Raw genomic sequence first — 20162 nt, 5'->3', positions numbered from 1 at the left:
GTTTTTAAAATATAAACATTTGGACGTAAATTGTTGCACTTCAAATTCTATTTTATAAAATTAATTTTACAAAGACTCATAAAAAACACGCACTAAATACATGCACATTCATCAAACTTTTTTTTTTCCTTAAAATTCTCAACAAAGATCTTTCTTGTTAGGTAAAACTCTTTTAAGACAAGTTAACTGAATATTACTATGTTCTAACTTCTAATTGCAGGGTGAGTTACATAATTACGTGTATCAAGCACGACGTTTGGATTTCCGTTACTCCTCTCTCCCTTTTCTGTCTGAATCCAAATTATATCGCAATCGCCGGCCACAAAAACAAAACCCCACCACAGCAACAATAAAATAAATAAATAATTATAGCTTGTAAAAATTGTTGCAGAAAAGGCGAAAGAAAAGCATTTGAATATTTGTCAGAAAACGATAAAAAAAAAATAGTAGTAGTAATAATTATTAGATAGATTAAATTGCATTTCTGTTACTCTTTCTTTATTCGTCAATAGAAGAAGAAGATCGAACGAAGGCTCCTTCCGTTATTCCATTCAGCGATTCCATGGTGGCGAGAGGCGTGCCGGCAATGGCGGCGGTGGCCGTTGCCGCCCTTGACTTGACGGAATCCTCCAACTGGTGGCGGGACATCAACCGCTCCCCGCTCTGGCAGGATCGCATTTTCCACCTCCTCGCCATCCTCTACGGAATCGTCGCCGCCGTCGCTCTCGTACGACGTCGTTTCTGCCAGATTTCTATTTCCACTTCCGTTAGGGTTTCCTTTCCAATTACTATTTAATTGATAATTATGATAATTGTAATATTGTGATGGCTTTAGGTTCAATTAGTGCGAATACAATTGAGAGTGCCGGAATATGGTTGGACCACGCAGAAGGTCTTTCACTTTCTCAATTTCATTGTGAATGGGGGTTTGTATCATTCTAATCTTTCTTTTCTTTTTTTATTTGTAATTTTAAAAAAATTGAATCTATTTGTATTTGTTTGGTGATTGACATTTTTGTGGATGCTCTTTCTGGTTTTGCAGTTAGGTGTTTTGTTTTTGTCTTCCGTCGGGATGTGCAGAAGTTGCAGCCAGAGGTAGGAATGATTTGTTTCAGCTTTTTTTATATATTTTTTTTTAACAATTCCTTCATAAATTAAGGCTTATTATCTTATAGCTAATGCTCAGCTTCGTGTGTGTAGATTGTCCAACATATCTTACTTGACATGCCTAGTCTTGCTTTCTTTACAACTTATGCACTGTTGGTACTGTTCTGGGCTGAGATTTATTACCAGGCAAGTTGAATTCGTGGTGCATTTTTACTGTTTTTCTTTTTAATTAGCTTGGGATGTTGCTATTTTGGTGGCCTGATTATGACTTTGATGCTACGTTACCTGTTTGGCAGGCACGCGCAGTATCTACTGATGGTCTCAGACCAAGTTTCTATACGATTAATGCTGTGGTTTATGTTATTCAGGTGAAAAATCTTGCCTGTGATTGCACTTGTTACTGTTACCACTCAGCACAGTTGGTTGAACTTCTTTTTGAGGCCATGGATGTTGCAAGCTGTCTGTTTCCATTTTCATTTTGCATTTCTTGGCTTGTGCAGAAACTACAATAGACAGTTTGTCAATCAATATGATAAATAAGCTATTAGGGTACAGCTAGAGCTGTATAAGATGGCCCTCCACACCCAATGCTTTGTAGAAATAGTCCGTCACATAATACTTCTAGCTGTGCCCATTTCTGATAGGAGCTCCAAGATCCACAGTTGTTGTTTCTTTGTCAGATCTGATGCAAGTTGAACCTATCCATCTGTCCACAAGTTTTTTCCCCAGCAGAAAATTGCTTAATGCTCTCAGGCTTGTGTTTTATCTCACTCACTATCAGATCTATTTTGTGACACAGTTATCAAACATAAATGGGGTGTTGTGCTGGAGGTTAGAAACAATCCTTGCAGTTTTTAATTGTCAGGGATGAAGGAATCATTGCTTCTGCTTTAACCTAGCCTAATTGAGGAGTTGTGTGATCCATGTAACTGGTTTCACCTAGTAGGATAAGGCCATTGCTATTGTTGTTGTCTGGAGTAAATGAGGTGAGCAATTGAGCATTGTCGATGCCTTTGTTGGAACTAAGTCACCAGCCACCACATTTCCAGAAGCATGTGCCTGCAATCCCTACCCCCCCATACTTTCACCATCCCTCCACTAGGTGCCTGTTGACAACTCCCCGTTCTCCACCTAAACTTCAAATGGAGGTCACTAGAAGCTTCCCTAGCCTTGAAATGTGTTCTACATCGTAATCTGTTGAATTTTATTTTCAGGGGTGGGGTTCAAAGTACAAAGAAACTAGTGCTCTGATATCAAGTTATATAGTCATAGTTCCAGGGTTAGAGAAGAAGGGAAATGAGAAAGGCAGATTAAAAGTAATAAAATGAAATATAATTGACAGAAATAATATGTTCCAATACCTTAGCCTAATACTTTTGTATACTAAAGTTATGTTCTAGTACTACTAGTGCAAGCCCAAGTCTACCAATATGGCTAACAACCTAATAAAGTAAACAATCACGAAAAATGTTCTAAGATAATATAAAATATTTTCCAATTAAGAATTTTTTTTAATGTTTGTCTTTCATTTTTGTCCTAAAATTGATGTTTTACTATTGAATCAACTTACCTTTATTATTTTTCAACTTTACTGTGGCATCATTGCTTTTCTTCTATTACTATAATATCTATTCGGAGTTGTAAATAGCTGCTACTTTTATGTTGACTGGTTTTGAATTTGTAGATTCCTCTTTTATTTATTTACTTCTCTCTCTGTCATGCCATTCTAACAGTAAACCCTTATATGTGTTTCAGATTACTTTATGGTTGATATTATGGTGGAAACCTATCAGCGTGCTAGTCATCCTGTCTAAGATGTTCTTTGCAGGTTTATATGTTTGAGAGTCCTTTTTCTTCTTGTTACGAGGGTTTAACTATCAGATTTTATTGATCAAGACTTTAATCATGTTTTTGCCGTGCATATATGTAGGGGTTTCTTTGTTTGCAGCCCTTGGCTTTCTTCTCTACGGTGGAAGGTGATTGTCTATTTCAATTTTCAACTGCATCTTTTGTAATTGGATTGTGGAATGGAATTAATGCATCTGGGTTAAGAATAGCACTAAGTTTGGAATTTTGCCTTGTCTGAACTCAGAAGAGAAAAAGAAATCAACGATTAGTAGATAGACAATGGAGTTCTTCGAATATTTACCACCTTTCTGAATTGATGAAATTCAAATAGTTCAAAAATATGGGTGCCTTGTGCATATATCTTGTTTGGTTTTTGTCTTATTCAGACCCCTTTCTTCTATGAAACGTGTAAGGTCATAATTCTTAATAGCAGCTATAGTGTAACTTCATAAGCTGTAAGGGTGAATGAGGAGTTGTAGACACTTCATTGGATGTAAATACTAAATAGTTCATTGTTGTAATTGTTTAATCTATTCCTATATTATAAATTAGACTATACAACTTGGAGTGTAGAGCTCTGATTCTCCCCATTCTCTCAAATAGACATTCTCCATATTCTCTCTTTTCTCCTTTGGATGTGCTTTTCACTTCTCATACAAGCCAAAACGTCTCTTTAATCTTTATCTCTAAATTGAATTTTAATAGTTTTCTTAAATAAATTGTCAATATTTAAAATAACATTATAGCCCTATTTAAATTGTTCATTATAGATCTAAAATATAATTTATATATTAAGTGATATTTAACTATTAGGAATTTTAATAATAATATAATTAATTATGTATTAAAAGGTATTTATTTATTATGATTTTTAATTATTTAAAAATGAATATTTATCCAGTGTAATACACAGGCTAAAATACTAGTTTAGAAATGATTGTAACCAGATCTCCAGCTACACACAAAACAAAGTCTACATTATGCCCAGTGACAGTCTTTTTATGATTCTGTTTGTGATATGATGTGGTGCTAGGATCTAATGTCAGCAAAGTAGCATCTACTTTCTACTGTTAGTTACCAGTACCTAGTAAGCAGATAAAATTTTCATGTTGCATTACAATGTGTTGCCCTGTGTTTGTTTTCTTTGTGCAATTGAAAGTGTCCTTTTTTTATCCTAAATTATTCAACAAAAAATTTAGGTATTGTAGAGAACAGTATTTGACTTATCTTTATTAGTATATGTTTGAAGGGGCCTTGCAATGCAAGTGTAAAGAAAATCTAATTTTGTTTACAAATGACTTTTCGTGTCCTTTTTTATTGGATTGGAAAAAAAGTATTTGAGATAGTGAGGATAAGATACCCAATCTATGTGGATAAATGGGAACAACTAGAATTGAGCAAATAATTCGGCAGTGCTGCCAAATCTATGTGCATTTCAGAGATGGCCACACCATTGTAACATGTGCAAAACATCAGTGGCCGAAACTTGATATTATCCTGAGCATTGTTAGTGGCTAGGAAAACCTGTGAAAACAAGTGCTTTCTGCTTCAAAGCACCAAAAAACTGCATAAATCACACACTTCCTAAAATTTTTGCCTTTGTTTGGACAAAAACCCTTCTCATAAAAAAACCCAAACTGATTGTTCCAGAAGAAAGTAGCTATTTTAAAATGCAGGAATAAGTGGCTCATAATTTCAGAGCTTATGTTTTACATTACACGTTTGCTTAGAGGGTGATATGATAAATAATTTGAGTGGATACTATCAAGTACTGGACTCCGAACAAAACATTTTTGAATGGGATTGTCAAGGATGAAGCTTTGATTGCCTGGGGAACAAGTGAGAAAATGAAAAGGGGATTTACCTGAAAAAACAACAGACCAGAAAAGTCCATGGTCCATACTATGCTATCAGTTTTCAGTCATGTGTCAACTAAGGCACTTCTTATATTGTATTTAAGTGTTATTTATGCACTTGTATCATGTGTATGTATCTTTAGTAATTAGTATCCTCTCATTTCCTTATCCATTTTTTTTGTATTTCTTTCTATGATAGACTATTCTTGATGCTGCAACGCTTTCCTGTGGAATCCAAAGGTCGACGCAAGAAGCTACAAGAGGTCTGTATTCTGTTTTACTAAGAAATTTTTCTGTATTTATCTGCTCTTCACCTCACTCCTCCCCTTGCTTTACCCAGAGTTAATCTACCTGATCTTTCTAATGCAGGTTGGCTATGTGACTACCATATGCTTTTCATGCTTCCTTATCAGATGTGTTATGGTTAGTCCCCTTTTCTTTAAAAACCTCAGTGATTCCTGTTGCATGGTTCTTAAATTGAGTTTGATCATATTATATTGTGTCAGATGTGCTTTAATGCATTTGATAAAGCCGCCGACCTTGATGTCTTGGACCATCCCATTCTGAATTTTATATATTACCTGGTGAGTTTGTATTTCTTCATTGTTGTACTTTTTTTTTCATACTCCCCATTGTTGTGCTGTACAAGTAATCATTTTTATATTTTGGGTTATGCATTTAGGTCTATTGGGTTTATATGGTTAATCTTGCTGTAAGATTAGTGTTGAAAGCTGCATTCCCTGCCTGAATTTTGTTTGGCTCCGTTAAATTCTGTGCATTAGTTTTATGAACTTACATAAATTCATCTTTTCTTTCGGCAAGTCATTTGAGTTTTGTCTTGATTCTTAGTAAGATTTTTTTTTTTACCTGAAACAGTAGAGGCAAGGGAATTGATAAATTGGATAATCAAGTCATTTCTGTTTCAAATCCTCCAATTCATATTGTTAGGGAATATATCCTGAGTGACTTTTCAACCTCTGGTGGAAATTTTTCTCTTGGAAAATTGCTAATTAATTTTCTGAAGTCAATTTAAAAGGAATTGAATTGCTGTTTTTTAGGTATTTGTTATTGCAAATTTTTCCCACGCTCTAGAGTTAATTTTCTTTTCGATATTTTAAATTTGATCTCAAGGATAAGGCATTACAAAGGGGGTTTGTTCTACTTGTCTTTGGTCATCTCTCATCTTTTTCACATTTTTGTTGCAGTTTGTGGAAATATTGCCTTCTACTTTGGTCCTTTTCATTTTGAGGAAGCTTCCTCCCAAGCGTGGTATCACACAATATCACCCGATACGCTGAAAAGACTAGCATATGGAGAAAATTTAGTCAGGATTTCGTTGGTGGTTCTCTGCTTTCTTTGATGTTTCTCACACCACCCTAAAAGGATAATTTCTAGAGGACAGAGAAGTCAGTCTTTCTTCTGTTGGCAAAGCTAATATCATTGTTTTAAAGTTCTCCTAAGGTTTGTGTAGGTTTTGAAACGTGACATTTTATGGATTGTCAAACACGTTGGCTTGTGTTATATAAGTGATATTGCATTGTCTCTAGGAAAATGTGGTTGCTGTTCAGGTTCTGCAATTCAACACGATGAGCAAACCTTTTTTGGGAGAAAAGGACACTGATATATTGTAAAATAGTTTCTTAAGTCTTGTAACTGCTACTAGTTGGTGAAATGAAATGTACTGTTCCTTTTCAGTCACGTTCCTGTTAATTCATTCAATTCTTTTTTAAATATAATTTCTTTCATGTCTTCTGTGAATTTGACGAGGGCTATAAATTTGTATTTTGACAGATAATACTATGCTAGTTTTGGAATTTCTCGGATGTATTTGATTATCCCTAAGATTTAACAGCGACTAAGTGAAATAAAAATTTCCTCTTTGAAACGTTTACTTTTTAGCATGTTTGCCGGAATTCAATGATGTCATTAATCAGCATAATTATTAACATACCCAGAAAACAAAAACATTCAAAATTCAGAATCATGCTTTCAAGAACCTTAGATTATCATAATTCATACCTGGGGGCATATTTGCCGGAATTTGATGATGCCATTAATCAATATAATTATTAACATACCCAGAAAACAAAAGCATTCAGAATTCTGAAGCATGCTTGCAAGAACCTTAGAAGATCAAAATTCATACCTGGGGCAAATTTGCTGGAATTCATTGTTTTTTGGTTGGGGTTAATAAAGCCTCTTGCTTGATGAGGCCTCGGGCGTTGTGGATTTGCTACACTTTAGCCTTTCATTTCATCTTAAAGCAGTATTAGTATCAAATAACAGCCGGTCAGTATTTGAATGTTTGGTTTGACTTCGTTCACTAAAAGACTGGTAGGTTTGAGTTATTGAACAAAACACGGGAACGTCAAGAACGTTCCGTTGATGCGTTGAAAAATGTGTTATGTAGGAGTATGATGTGTCCCACTGAGTTGGAGTCTAGAGTTGTGTTCACCCAAAGATAATGAAAAAAAAACTTGTGTTTCCTGACGAGGGGTTCATATAAATTGGTTATATAGCCTTATTATAGGTTATGCTTGTTTTACTATGCAGAAAAATGGAGTGAGAACTAATAGAGCTAAAATTATTTCATTTGGTTGGTGCGACAAAAAAATTATTAAATGTGTGTACTTGTTTTACCACAACTACCACTACCATGATCTCTATCATGATTACTGTCGTTGTCATTAACATGAGCGTCGATGTCACCGTCAACAGTAATGACAGTGACAATCATGTTGATGGCGATGACAGTGGTCATGGTAGCTATTACCATGGTGGTGGTGACGACGGTAACAACAAGAGTCATGTTGGTGTTGGTAGTGGTTGACAATCATGGTAGTGATTGCGATGACGACAATAACAGTTGTGGTAATAACTAAGTGATGTTGTTCATGGTGATGATAGATTTGAGATATTTTAGAATGCTATAAGTTAATTTTTATTTGATAAATCTTATAAAAAATTTATGATTAAACGAGACTTTAATTTGAATCTAAAATGTTTTAATCTAATATAACCTACATATATATAATACAACTCTTGAGAATACTTTCTTATATGAGAAAATTAATAACAAGCATCAGACCAAGCTTAAAAATCATCAACAATTAAGATTAGAATATCCAAAAATTCAAATTAAAATCTAATATAACCATCAAATGTCTAAAAGATTCACCAAACAAATCATGTTCTAAAATATCACAATTATTGTTAACTCATCACTTTTACCATGGTCGCCACCACCTCTGTTGTCATGACCGTCATCGTTGCCACCACCAGGTGACAATCATGATGATAGTTGCAACAGAAAAGAAGGTCATGATAGTGGAGGTGGTGACAACGACAACGACAATCATGGTGGTGGCTATAATGGTGGTCATGGTGGTGATAATGACAGTTATGGTGATGATAAATGATTGATTAAGATATTTTAAAAAATAATAATTGAAATCTTTATAAATTTGTTTGTTGTTGGGCTAATCTTTTAGAGATTTGATAATATATTAGATTTTAATTTAGAATTTTAAATATTTTAATTTCAACCATCTATTATTTTCCATAGTTATTATTAATTATTCTTATGTTCTCCTATAAGATAGATACTCAATTATAAATAAAAACTCTTATAAAATAAATTGCAAGTAATGCTTTTAACTTTTTTCCACTAATAGATTGTAATTGGTTGCTAGATCCAGTTGAAGAGGGTAATGTTTCAATCAACATCATGAAAAGAGAATACACACTGCACCAACAGGACTTGTATTGGTAGATTGTAGATCATCAGCTTGAAAATGGAGGAAAACACCCCCGGTATTGAGTTTCAAATAACAACACAGAATTGAGATAAACGATTAAGGAAAACCTTAACTATAGAACTTCGCGTATTCAAAATTTCCAATAACCAAAATTGAAACAAAAATTGATCCCTCTAATCAGACAACAAATATACACAAGCATCAAAGAATCCAATAGAGATAGGAAAAGGTGAAGAACAAACAAAAATTTCCGAGTAGAAAACCAATAACCAAACACTCGGGGGATGGATCATCACTACAAATCCAAAACAAAACCAAGTTATCACATTCTCAACCAAGTAAACTTGCCAAACACATGGCTCGCAACAAAACAAAATTGATGGAGAAAAATGCATTCAAGGATGAAAACTTTGCTGAAAACTATTCCCTAACTTTTTTTTTAAGGTTATCACCAAAGAAGTGCAAAAGGATTATAAACAACAATTCCTCAAACAGTTTTGTCATTAAGATCTTCCAGGAAAGTTAAGGATTGTTCGGTCGATTAAAAACATTAAGAATTTAATTTTGATACATTATATAAATATTTAATAATATCTATAGCTACCATGTTAATGTCAAGAAAGTTAACAATTTAGAACGTGAATAATTTGTGATAAGTTAATAATTATAAAAATATATTATCGATGTATTTTAGTTAAATTCATAATATAAATCACAATTCCTTAACAGTTTTTTAATAATAATGAAAATATAAGCATTTAATTTTAATCTCTTTTAAATTTCATTTTTATTTATCTATGTAAGCACGTGTTTTGGAACCCAAACTAATGATTGTACTTCATAAAATTTCCCTCTCTTCTTTATTCTCCATATACTCTCATTAGTTAAAGCCTATCATACATGAGAAGTTTTGAGCTTGTATCCAGGTTAAAGATCAATTTCCATAGGAGTAGATTTGAAGGGGTTGGATTGGAAGTGGATTATTGAGAGATATGTTACATATTTGATTTGTAGAATTTTTTTTCCTTCCCTTTTTTTGTGTATTTGGGAATTCTTATTGAACCTAATCATAGCACCAGTACCTTTCCTTTGTTGGTAGAATTTGCTTGATAAACTCCGTACTTACCTCTCTTCTTCTTTTCTTATCTTTTTTCAAAATTCTAGAAAGGGTTGCTATGATTTTAGGTAGATTGCAAAGGAAATTTAATTTTTATGGGGGTGTGAGGATGGGAGGGAGAAAATTTTGTGGGTGAGTTGGAGTAAGATTTGTGAACAAAGGAAGTCTGGGGGGTTGGGAGTGAAAGGGATACCCCTATTCAATGAGGCACTTCTTGCAAAATGAAAGTGGAACCTTTTTTCATGATAGAGGATCTCTTTGGGTGAGAGTCCTAGAGTTTAAGTATGTTGGTTGTAAAGGGATGAATGAGGGTGAGATTAAGTCTCATGAGTCCATTTGGTGGAGGGATTTGAAGTTGGTGTGTGGAGGTGACTATGGTGGATGGTTTGATAATTTAGTAGAGTGAAAGATTGGGGATGGAAGATATATTAGGTGTTGGGAAGATTGTTGGATGGGTAGCAAGTATCTTCAACAGTACTTTCCGAGGTTGTTCCTCAATTCGGAACAAAAAGGTGGAGTGATAAAAAAACATGAGCTTGGGACTTTTAGTGGACTAGTGGAGAAAGATTGGCTTGTATGGAAAAGGAGTTTGGAGGAGGAATTTCATAACATGGTGGTCAATGTGAATATATCAACCCATGGGGAGGATTCTTGGCTTTGGGTGGTCATAATTGTCTTAGGAACTTTATTTTAATAACCATTTTAAACGTAATTATCTTAATATTTCAATACATTTAAGCTTGTTTGACCATGTTTATAATTAAGTTTTGGATAAATTAGAATAACTTCAAAATAGTTTAAATGTTTGATTTTTTTATCTAATTTTAGTTTATTTTGGTGTAGAAATAAATGAATAGAGAAGATAGATGGTGTTGGGACCTAATTCAAGGTCCTTTTAAAGAAAATTTTTGAGGTTAAAGGAGTCAAACATGTCAAGTTCAGCGCACATTTTAAGCTAGACAAATTGTTTTTCCTACACGGAATTTAGGCTCAACGTAAATCTTAGGCTCAACACGTAGTCACTTATAACAGTTCTATTTTGCATGGAGGCTTAACGTGCAACTCAGGTTTAACTCTCAATCATTTAGACACATGTTGTTTTTGTATGCGCACTTCCAAGTGCGCAAGTCATTGTACAAGAACAACAGTGCAATGTGTTTGACCCTATTTAAACTTCATGGTTGCGAATTGAAGGAGATTTGATTTAGGGGAGGAGAGCTCTCTAGGGTTGAGGGGAAGGCTATGAAGCTCTTCCCCTTGCTCTCCATGGCTTCCCTACCATTTCTCATCAACTCTTTCATCTATTTGCTTATTTTCTTCTTGTGGTTATGTAATTGGATTTATCCATTTGGGGGTTGATGTAATTGAACCTATCCTTAGGTTTACATTTTCATTATTAATTTATGTTTATTGTTCATTATTACGTATTCTCTTCTATGCATTAATGTTTGTTTTGGCTTGATCACCATTTGCTTGATGTTGTGATTTAAATTGTCAATGGGAAATGCCATGAAGTGGTTGAAGTCTCATCTCACTTGCTATTCAATTGTAGAGTTACTCATTTAATTTGGAAGAGATGGTATAAACTCTTCGGCATAAGTTCAGCTCTACCAAGTTCTATGAGAAACCATTTTTGGCAAAATCCGCATGGTATAATAAAGGGTGAGTGGTGGAATATGGGTTGGAGTGCAAATGTGTGGACCATTTGGCAGCACTGTAATCTGGAGATTTTTTAAAGGAAAACTTTTGATGCAGAACAAGTCTGTCAGAAGGTTTTGTTCGTGCTATGGTCATGGTTGAAGGTGTATATATAAAAGATTTCAAGTTCTCCTATAAGCAGTGGCAGGTAAATCCAGCACTTTGCTTGCTATGATTTTGTATTCGTTCTAGGATAGGTTTCGTATCTCATTATGCATTACCAGTGTGTATAGTATCAAATTCGATTTATAAGGTGTGGATGATCTTTTGTGTCTTCTGTGGGGGTGACTGAGGCCACGTGTTGCGCTGTCATGTACATACCGAGTTGTTATCGTGTAACTGAAGCACAACTTGTGCGTTTTATTAATAATATTACTGTAGATTAAGGTTACACGTGATTCTAAGTTGAAATTGAAAAATTAGTTAGAAGTTAAAAATTGACTTATTAAATTATAAGTGCTTTGGTATTATTGTTGAAGTAGCTTAAAAATAAAAAATAAAAAAATAATTAAATTATAATTTATTTAAAAAGAATAATTATAAAATTAGATGAATATATTGAAGGTAAAAATAAAAAAATATATAAAAATTAAAAGTTAAAAGTTAACATTTAAAAAAAATTACTTCAAATAATATTTTAAAAAAAGTTAAAAATTACTAAAAAAATCTGCTAAATAAATTTGTCAGCTAATAAAAAAATTAAAAACTAATTGAAATAACCCTTAAAAAAATAATCTCGTTAGTTGTTAAGAATATGAGAAATTCAGCATCTACAAATTGATCCAATATTGAAAGTGACATGGGAAGTGGTTGGAGGGCCATAGTGTTGTATGAAGAGGGGAATCCCAACTGGCAGGTGACAAGGATTAGAGGGGTTTGTATAATTTTATTTTATTTTTGTAATTAGGATGTATATGGAGATTTTACTTCACATTCAATTAATCTCTTTTTTATTAGGTCGATCCTTTTTTAAATAAAATAATACCTTCAATCGCGATTTTATATACAAGTCGATAATTAATTTGTATTTTTTCCAGGGAGGGGGACGTAATTAATAGACAATAAACTCCTGCTTCTGTAATACATGATTGGCTATCTAAATGCTCTTGTATATATTATTGGTGTTGTTGAATGCCTTCTTCAAACAACTTAATCTAGTTGGTCAGCAAAAATCAAATTAATCTGGTAGGTTAGGAAATGATTATAAGTATTAATTGATGAATGCTAGTTACTCCTATCTAGGGGTGGAAATGAGTCAAACAGCTTATCGAAGATTTTTGGTTCGGTTTATGTAAAGTTCGGCTCGGCTAGTTTATTATAAAAGTCAAATTCAAGCTTTTTAAAAAGTCTTTTTAAATAAAAAGTTCAAGCTCAAATTATAAAAAAATTTTATTAAGCTTGATAAGCCAACTTGTTTAACTAATAATAATAATAATAATTTTATTTTATCAAATCTTATCTTATTCAGATTTTATTCCATCTAGATTTTATTACTATTGAATAAGTTTTTCCTCTTCACCAATTACTATTAATCCATGCATGCTTAGTGCTTGATTAATTGTCTCTACGCTTAATTTATGTTCATGCTTAATGATCAGTTTCGTTCATGATTAATTGGTGTATGTGTTGTTTAATCACATAATGACAACCTTATGTTAATTTTCGGTTAGTAATTTAATTTAGAGTTGGATTAAGTGGTTGAACTGATTAAGGATAAATTCGTGTGACCTAAGATAAGAGACTTGCTTGTGAATCAAGGGGAAACATGTTTTTTTTAATTCTATTATTTTCTAATTCAAATTTGTTTGCTGTTTAATTTACAAAAACAAACAACCCCCCAATTCGTTACTGTTTTATTACTATCTATTATGAACGTTTGGTTGACCATTGCTCGTTGGGAGACGGCCTAGGATCACTTCCTAGATTCGTTACTGCATTTTTAATGTTTATTTGATTTGGGTACGACCTCGATCAATATTATATAAGATATGGCTTGAGTAGACTAAGATGAAATTATTGTGGATATATTTTTTTAAAAAATATATAATATAATTATATATTAAAAAAATTGGATTAAAAATTGTTAATTTAACTAATAATAATTTTTGTTTGGCTATATTAGTGTAAATCATCTCTAATCCATACATTTTTTAATATTATGCTATTTTTATTTTTTTTATATACTTTGTGCTTTAACGACTTGAATTCAATATAATTTTGTTTATCAATTATTTTTAGATTTGTACATTATTTATACGAAATTTTATAAGTTTCTTTTTTTAGTTAGTATTTCACTAGGTTTTAAAATAATTAATTAATAAAAGACGTCTTTAAGCAAGCTTTTAAATAGGCTCGTAAGTCAGACTTTTATGTAAGTCGAGCAGAGCCTTAAAAAAAGCCTATGTCAACTCAAGCTTTACGTATTCAACTCAAGCCGAGCTCAAGCTTTACGTATTCAACTCAAGCCAAGCTCAAGCTTAATAAAACTTGGTTTAACTTGACTCATTTCCATCCCTACTCCTACTAATACATATTAACATGAAGTTTTTATGGATTTTTAAAGAGCAATAGTAGAAGAGATAAGAAGAAAAGACGTGTATTTAAGGAGTAAGCAATATTTATCTTTAGGCTTAATTTGTTTCAATGTATTCTATTTTAAATGTGTAACTTGGATTAATGATAAATTTCCTTTATACAATGAAGATCTTTGACCATGAGTATGACTTGCACAGTTGCACGTATAAAAAACTCTAGTCAAAACAATAACATTATGTAATTTACAAAGTGATAGTTCGATTATTTTTCCCTTCCAAAAAAAAGTTTGATTTTTTTTCTTTCGTGCACTCAAAAGTAAGGGCAAAATACATTTGGGAACCGAATAAAGAAACATATTTTTTTTAATAAAGTGATATAACCTTTCAGGAATAAAAAATTGAACTAACCAACATTAATCAAAACTAACATTTCATGAAGAGTTGTAACCTTTTAAGTATGTAGGATTTTCACGAACCAACACAATCTCTTGCCTATAATATTTCTTATTTCATAAGACAAGGCAATAACTACACCATTTGATTTCATATTTTTCCTAAGGTCACTTTAGATGTCATAACTACCTTTGGGTCTTTAAATTTATATACCCAACCTAATAATAAGTATTTAACTCCTCTAAAATATTAGAATCCAATAACTTAATTGCTACATTTATTAAATGGGAGTTGTGGTTACAATTCATTCAATCCTGAAGGAGTTTATGAGCCTTGTACCCTTAAAACAAAAATTACAACATTACATAATACGATGGATTAATTATATATATTTAGTTTCACTTACTATCTTTTCATTAATAATTACACATTTTTCACTTTATTCTTTTAATTTTTTATTTTAAAAGCTAGTGAAAACAATAAATTTATTTTAGCCATTTCATTCCTAAATTCAAAAAAAAAAGTAAAAGCAAAACATTTTTATAATCATTAATATAACAATTAAAAAAATGACTCGTCTAAAATAAACAAATTAAGGGTGATTCTACCTTCATTTAATTTAATCTAAGTTTATTATAATTTTAACCTATTAAATTTCAAGAATGAGCATACTTATACTTGTTTGCAGTCTGTAGAAATAATTCTAAACTGGTGGATATTTTTCCTAACTGAAAGAAATCAAAGAACATACCAAACAATGAATATACTTTTACTTGGAGAAACAATCCTAATCTGGAGAGTGTTTTTCCTAACTGACAATGAATTCAAAGAACATACCAGACGCTAACTTGTACAGTTGACGTGGACAGTAACATAATCTTGTTTAGTTCTCTAGTTAATCATTTTTCTTTTTGTCCTAAAAAATTACTAAAACTTCATCTTAAATTTGTTTCTTGTGAACTTATTAAAGCCACGAAGTGTCCTATTGAACACGTATCAAATCATTGAAGCACCAATCCCGAATGCTACAATGACTTGTACCAAGAAAAGTCTAGGCATTTATTGGTTCATAACTTGAGAAATCAGAATCGTTAACAGAAGAGTTTAAAGAACTACTAACCAGTTTCTGTCAAAAAAAAAAAAAGAGCTAACCAATGATTGAGGCTGAAGCAACAATGGCTTATACCGCACAATTTGACTAGATCAATCAAGGTATTAGGGTAAACTCATAAGTGAATGCAACTATTATTAACTTTCTAAGGTTAAAGGCCTGCACTCTGCATGACATTTATATGCTGAGAGCACAGCAAAATGCCCCACTGATCACATAAAAATATCCGTTAAATTTGATGAAAATACAGTAAAAATAAAAAGGACTAATTAATACAAGAAAACAAAGTGATAATGATAGCGCAGTTTTGAGTTCTACAAGCAAATTTTAAGCAGAAAATGCTGCTCAGTCAGAGGAGAGACCTATATGAGATTTGATCACAAGGAGTAGAGTAGGACACGTCCCCTTGTTTCTCAGAGTTTCCATAATAATTACGAATGAACGACACCAATCTTCTTAGCAAAATCATCCCCATCTTCTTCTTCCATGTAATCTTCCTCTTGATTTTCACCCTCTTCACCTTGCTCGTACTCATAGTATCCCTCATCACCTTCACCTTGTTCATACTCATAGTCCGCATCTCTCTGATCATCACCTTCATAATACTGATCCTCACCTGCTTCATCGTACACCATTCCCTCCTCATATTCACCATCATTGTCTCCTCCAGCTGCATCAGTGACCTCAAGCTTGGATGATTCTTCATTATTTGGTGGAAGATTCTTGACATCTTCTTTGGTCTCAGACAGCACTCCATTTTGTGTGTTTGCAGCAGGTGTAGGATTCTGGCCATTGGTAACTTCTTGATTCTTATTGTCAGATGATTTGCCATTCCCAGAGTCTGCATCAGCTCCAGCACCTCTCTTCTCCTTCAGAATTTCACTAAGAGGTTTTGGACCTTCAAACAGAAAATCATCTTCAGATTGTGGGCGATCATCCCTTAAACTTCTTCTCCTTCCCAGTGATTGTTGCTCCCTATTCTCAGTGTTCCTCCCATTTTTAAGTTCAGAAAGACTTTTTGGCCCAGCAAAATCACTCCTATCACCCGGTAGTTCTCTCCCCATCAATCGATCCTTGGAGTTTCTCCTCTCATCATCTTGCAATCTTCCTCTTATTCTGTCATGGACCCTTCCCTCTCCAGGTGACAAATGGTGAGTGGCCGGCAACCTTCCAGATGACAATCTGTTCCTAAATCTTCCCCTGTCTTCCCTCTCTAGGTGATCAGCACCACCATTTGCTGGAAGTTTTATTCTACCTCGGAAGCGGTTACCGAGGAAGCTCTCATTCAGAGGTAACTCAAGTGAATCCTTCCGAGAGAAGGGCCGACGACTTTGTTCCTCACCATGGCCCTCATGGGCATAATCATGACCGACAACAGACTTCAAACCATTGCCCTTCCTGCGCTTGGATAAATGATGTCGTAGATCTGAGACCTCAGCATTTTCAGGACTGTTGGATCTGCGGCGAGTCCTTCTGTCTACATGGGCTGAGGGCTTTCTATGCTGCTCCCAAGCATACGGCTCCTGCAAGTGATCATATGACTCATAACCTTGAGGCACACGGAATCTTTCACGATCGATATCAGCTGCTAAACTATAATCACCAGAATGTCCTAAATCATATTCATTCAAAGAGTCTAAGTTCCTTTCATCTTGACCTCTTGCTTTACTGAATTCATCTTCTCCGTGGTAGTAATCAGAATTCCTAAGTTCATCAGCTACAAGAACATCAAACCCAGGAGATGATTCTCTGAGAAACTCATCACTGTCCTTGCCACTCTGGAAATTGTGATCATCTGGCACACGAGCTTGATGCAGACGGTTTGGCCGGGCTACAGTAGGGCCATTGGTCACTGGTGGAGAGGTTGTCTTAAATCTAGAAACCTCATTATCAAATCCCACAGCTGGTGGTGGCACTTTCTTCTCCCATTCAAACATATTTCTTTGAGGAGCAGTTTCAATTTTTGAGGCAGGTTTGGCTTCAGAAATTCCACTTGACTTTGCAACATTTCCTTGGGAAGTTTTCCTTTCCTGAGTATACTTTTCATTGCTGACAAAAGGCTTCTTAAAACATGGATTCTCAACTCCTTGGCTAGTCACTGGAACCTGAGCAGCTACTTTATTACCCGTGCTAGAAGTAGGAGTGGGTGGTCCATGCAAGAAGGCACATCTGTCACCTTTTAAGCAAAGTCCTTTTTGGAAGAAAAAGCAAGGTACAGCTTGTTTACTGGAATTATACGGTGCATGTGTTGCAGATGCTGTTGGAATCTGTGATGGGGATACAGATGGTCCACCAGTCACTGCTGCCTGTGTTCCTAACAAGCCATCAAGAGGCTGCATGCAAAAACAAAATGCTGTTAGCAAAAGCCGTACAAAGAAAGAATAACAGAGGAAAATAGACAAATAGTCCAAAAATTGACATGAAAGTATAAAAAATTGGTGCTCATAAAGACACTCACCGGATGACGAAATGGACATTTGGGATTCAAGCAATTGCCACTCAACCAATACCGACAGTCCCTAGGATTAACACGTGCATACTCGCTGTGGCGGTACTCGCATTCATTTCCCTGTTCCGACAAAGAAGAAAACAAATCAAAATGATGCTAGCAACAAAAGCCAGAGTTCAAAATATCAAAGCAGTATACACCAAGCATTACATTGCTACATACAGTAAAATACTTGATTTGTACAGCAACAAAAAAACACGGCACGACAGTAAAATACTTGATTTGTACGGCACCAAAAAAACACAGCATGACAGTAAAATACTGGATTTGCACTGCACCAAAAAAACACGACAGTAAAATAATAGATTTGCATGGCACAAAAAAAAACACGACAGTAAAATAATTGATTTGCAGGGCACACAAAAAACCCGCCATGACAGTAAAATATTTGATTTGCACAGAACCAAAACAATAGCTGATGGTAAAATACACTATTGTGCCGATCTTGAAACAGGAAACTCTGCAGAAAGCATACGCTATGAAGCACGGACACTCCAGTCCCTTGCCGTGTCCGGTGTCTGACACGCGTCCGTGTCAATGTCTGACACCGACACGACACCCGTACTACGTTCTATATTTTGGACATTACAGGTGTCCACGTGTCCGTGTCCATGTCGTGTCCGGTGTCCGAGTCGGTGCTTCATAGAGCATACGCGAAAAACATTATGTTGCTACATACAGTAACTACTTGATTTGCACAAAGAAAATGGCATGACACATTCAATAGAATAATTGTAGAAACAAGATTACGCAACAGAATAATTATGAAAACAAATATCTATTTCAAGTAAAATGTTGAAATATATTTAATGATAACAATAACAACTTCAAGGATTATGTAAAAGAGTGCCAGCAACACCAGTGAACAACTCAGATCTTGCTAACAGAACATTATGCAGACTATCTATCATGTAATAGCAGTTTGTTAAAACATTTTGTTGCAATGAAAGTTAATTCACTATGCCAACTGTTGCTTTTCAGATACAATCAGATTGTCAGAACATATTGAATAACACTTTAAACCATACAAAAAACCCTAAACTTGATTGATATGTTTTCCTAGCAAGGATCCATGGGATTGATTCAATTTAAACAATATTTAAAAGAAAAAAAAATCTCATATCGCTAATCGCAATACGGTTCAAGAACCCCGTCCTCCCCCATTCCCCTTACCTTATCAGATAAAACGAAAAAAAAATACAAAAAAGTAAGGCCAAGAAAGATCCAATTAATAAACCAATTGATCAATAACAGATTCACAAAAACTAGGCACCCAAAAACGCAATCCAAAATAAAATTGAAAATAAAACACTCTCTGTCCACAAAATTCCCCATCACCATCCCCAAACTAAAGAATTTGGGGAATTTACACAACCCCTTTTCCCAAAATTCAATTTTTCCCATTGAAGAAAACCACCCACCAGGACTATTTCCAGAAACACACGAATCAGAAACCCTAAAGGACATAATTCCCAAATTCTCTCTTTTCTTTGAAAAACAGAAGCAAAGAGGTGGGAATAAGGACCTTTTTGCATGTCAAAGGAGATGCAAGGAAGTAGACACAATCGGTGTTCCTCTTCAAGGCCTCATCTTGTGAAGAGGGTGGTGTCGACTGCTGAGGCTGAACCTGAAGCTGTGGCTGTGGCTGTTGTTGGGTAACCATAGCTGTTTTTTGTTGTTGTTGAAGTTGAAGCTGAAGACCCAGACCCAAACCCAAAGAAAGGTAAGGAAAAGATCAAATCAAAGACCGAAAGAAGGGGAAGAGGGTGGATCCAAATCTCAATCTCAGAAGAGAAAATAAGTAGAGAGAGAGCCGCCACAGAAATTGGGGTCAGAGCTTAGAAAGAGAAAGAGAGAGTGTGTGTGTTCGAGTATGAGTATGCGAATGTGATGGGTTTATATGGAGCAGAGAAAGAGAGAGAGGGTAAGGGTGAGCCTGGTTTCGGCTTCTGTCTTTTTATTTATTTATTTATTTATTTATTTATGTAGAAATTGAGATTAATGTGTCTGTTGTGTGTTTGTGTGTTAATGATTCTTTTTCGATGTTTCATACCAAAATTGTAATGTAATGGGACACTTGCCTTCTATCTGTTGGTTCATCATCATCTTCTCTCTCTAATGTTTTAAGGTTAAGGGCCTGGCTAGCTCCTCTATACACTTCCTACTTCAATTTGGGTTTGGGTTTCCTTTTTCATGTTTATAAGAATAACAATAACAGTATTTTTACAAGC

At 34.3% G+C, this 20162-nt stretch overlaps 3 protein-coding genes across 4 annotated transcripts; 2 read left to right on the top strand and 1 right to left on the bottom strand.

Moving 5' to 3' along the window:
- The first annotated feature begins 423 nt into the window (after window positions 1–423).
- On the top strand, window positions 424–6509 carry LOC100811134 (protein TOM THREE HOMOLOG 1-like). The gene is made up of 11 exons (NM_001289291.2): window positions 424–727; window positions 836–926; window positions 1043–1095; window positions 1201–1293; window positions 1404–1475; window positions 2863–2935; window positions 3038–3083; window positions 5011–5074; window positions 5181–5234; window positions 5318–5395; window positions 6017–6509. Exons 1-11 carry the CDS (start codon window positions 563–565, stop codon window positions 6107–6109), a joined length of 882 nt encoding a protein of 293 aa, NP_001276220.2. The 5' UTR covers window positions 424–562; the 3' UTR covers window positions 6110–6509.
- A 958-nt stretch (window positions 6510–7467) lies between these two features.
- On the top strand, window positions 7468–8230 carry LOC102669924 (abscisic acid and environmental stress-inducible protein-like). Its single transcript, XM_006580777.1, has 2 exons — window positions 7468–7630; window positions 8094–8230. The coding sequence occupies exons 1-2, from the start codon at window positions 7468–7470 to the stop codon at window positions 8228–8230; spliced, it is 300 nt and encodes a 99-aa protein (XP_006580840.1).
- A 7296-nt stretch (window positions 8231–15526) lies between these two features.
- Window positions 15527–19885, bottom strand: LOC102669253 (zinc finger CCCH domain-containing protein 17). 2 transcript variants are annotated; one of them, XM_006580015.4, is made up of 3 exons: window positions 19457–19885; window positions 17881–17991; window positions 15527–17755 (listed from the first exon to the last, which is right to left on the bottom strand). In XM_006580015.4, exons 1-3 carry the CDS (start codon window positions 19592–19594, stop codon window positions 15854–15856), a joined length of 2151 nt encoding a protein of 716 aa, XP_006580078.1. In that variant the 5' UTR covers window positions 19595–19885; the 3' UTR covers window positions 15527–15853. The 2 variants fall into 2 exon arrangements, with proteins under 2 accessions (XP_006580078.1, XP_025984247.1); XM_026128462.2 differs by lacking the exon at window positions 19457–19885 and adding an exon at window positions 18094–19434.
- Between the last annotated feature and the right edge of the window lie 277 nt (window positions 19886–20162).

Source organism: Glycine max, chromosome 5, assembly GCF_000004515.6.
Source record: "Glycine max cultivar Williams 82 chromosome 5, Glycine_max_v4.0, whole genome shotgun sequence".
In the NCBI taxonomy this organism is placed as follows: domain Eukaryota; kingdom Viridiplantae; phylum Streptophyta; class Magnoliopsida; order Fabales; family Fabaceae; genus Glycine; species Glycine max.
This window is presented reverse-complemented; position numbering and strand designations above follow the sequence as displayed.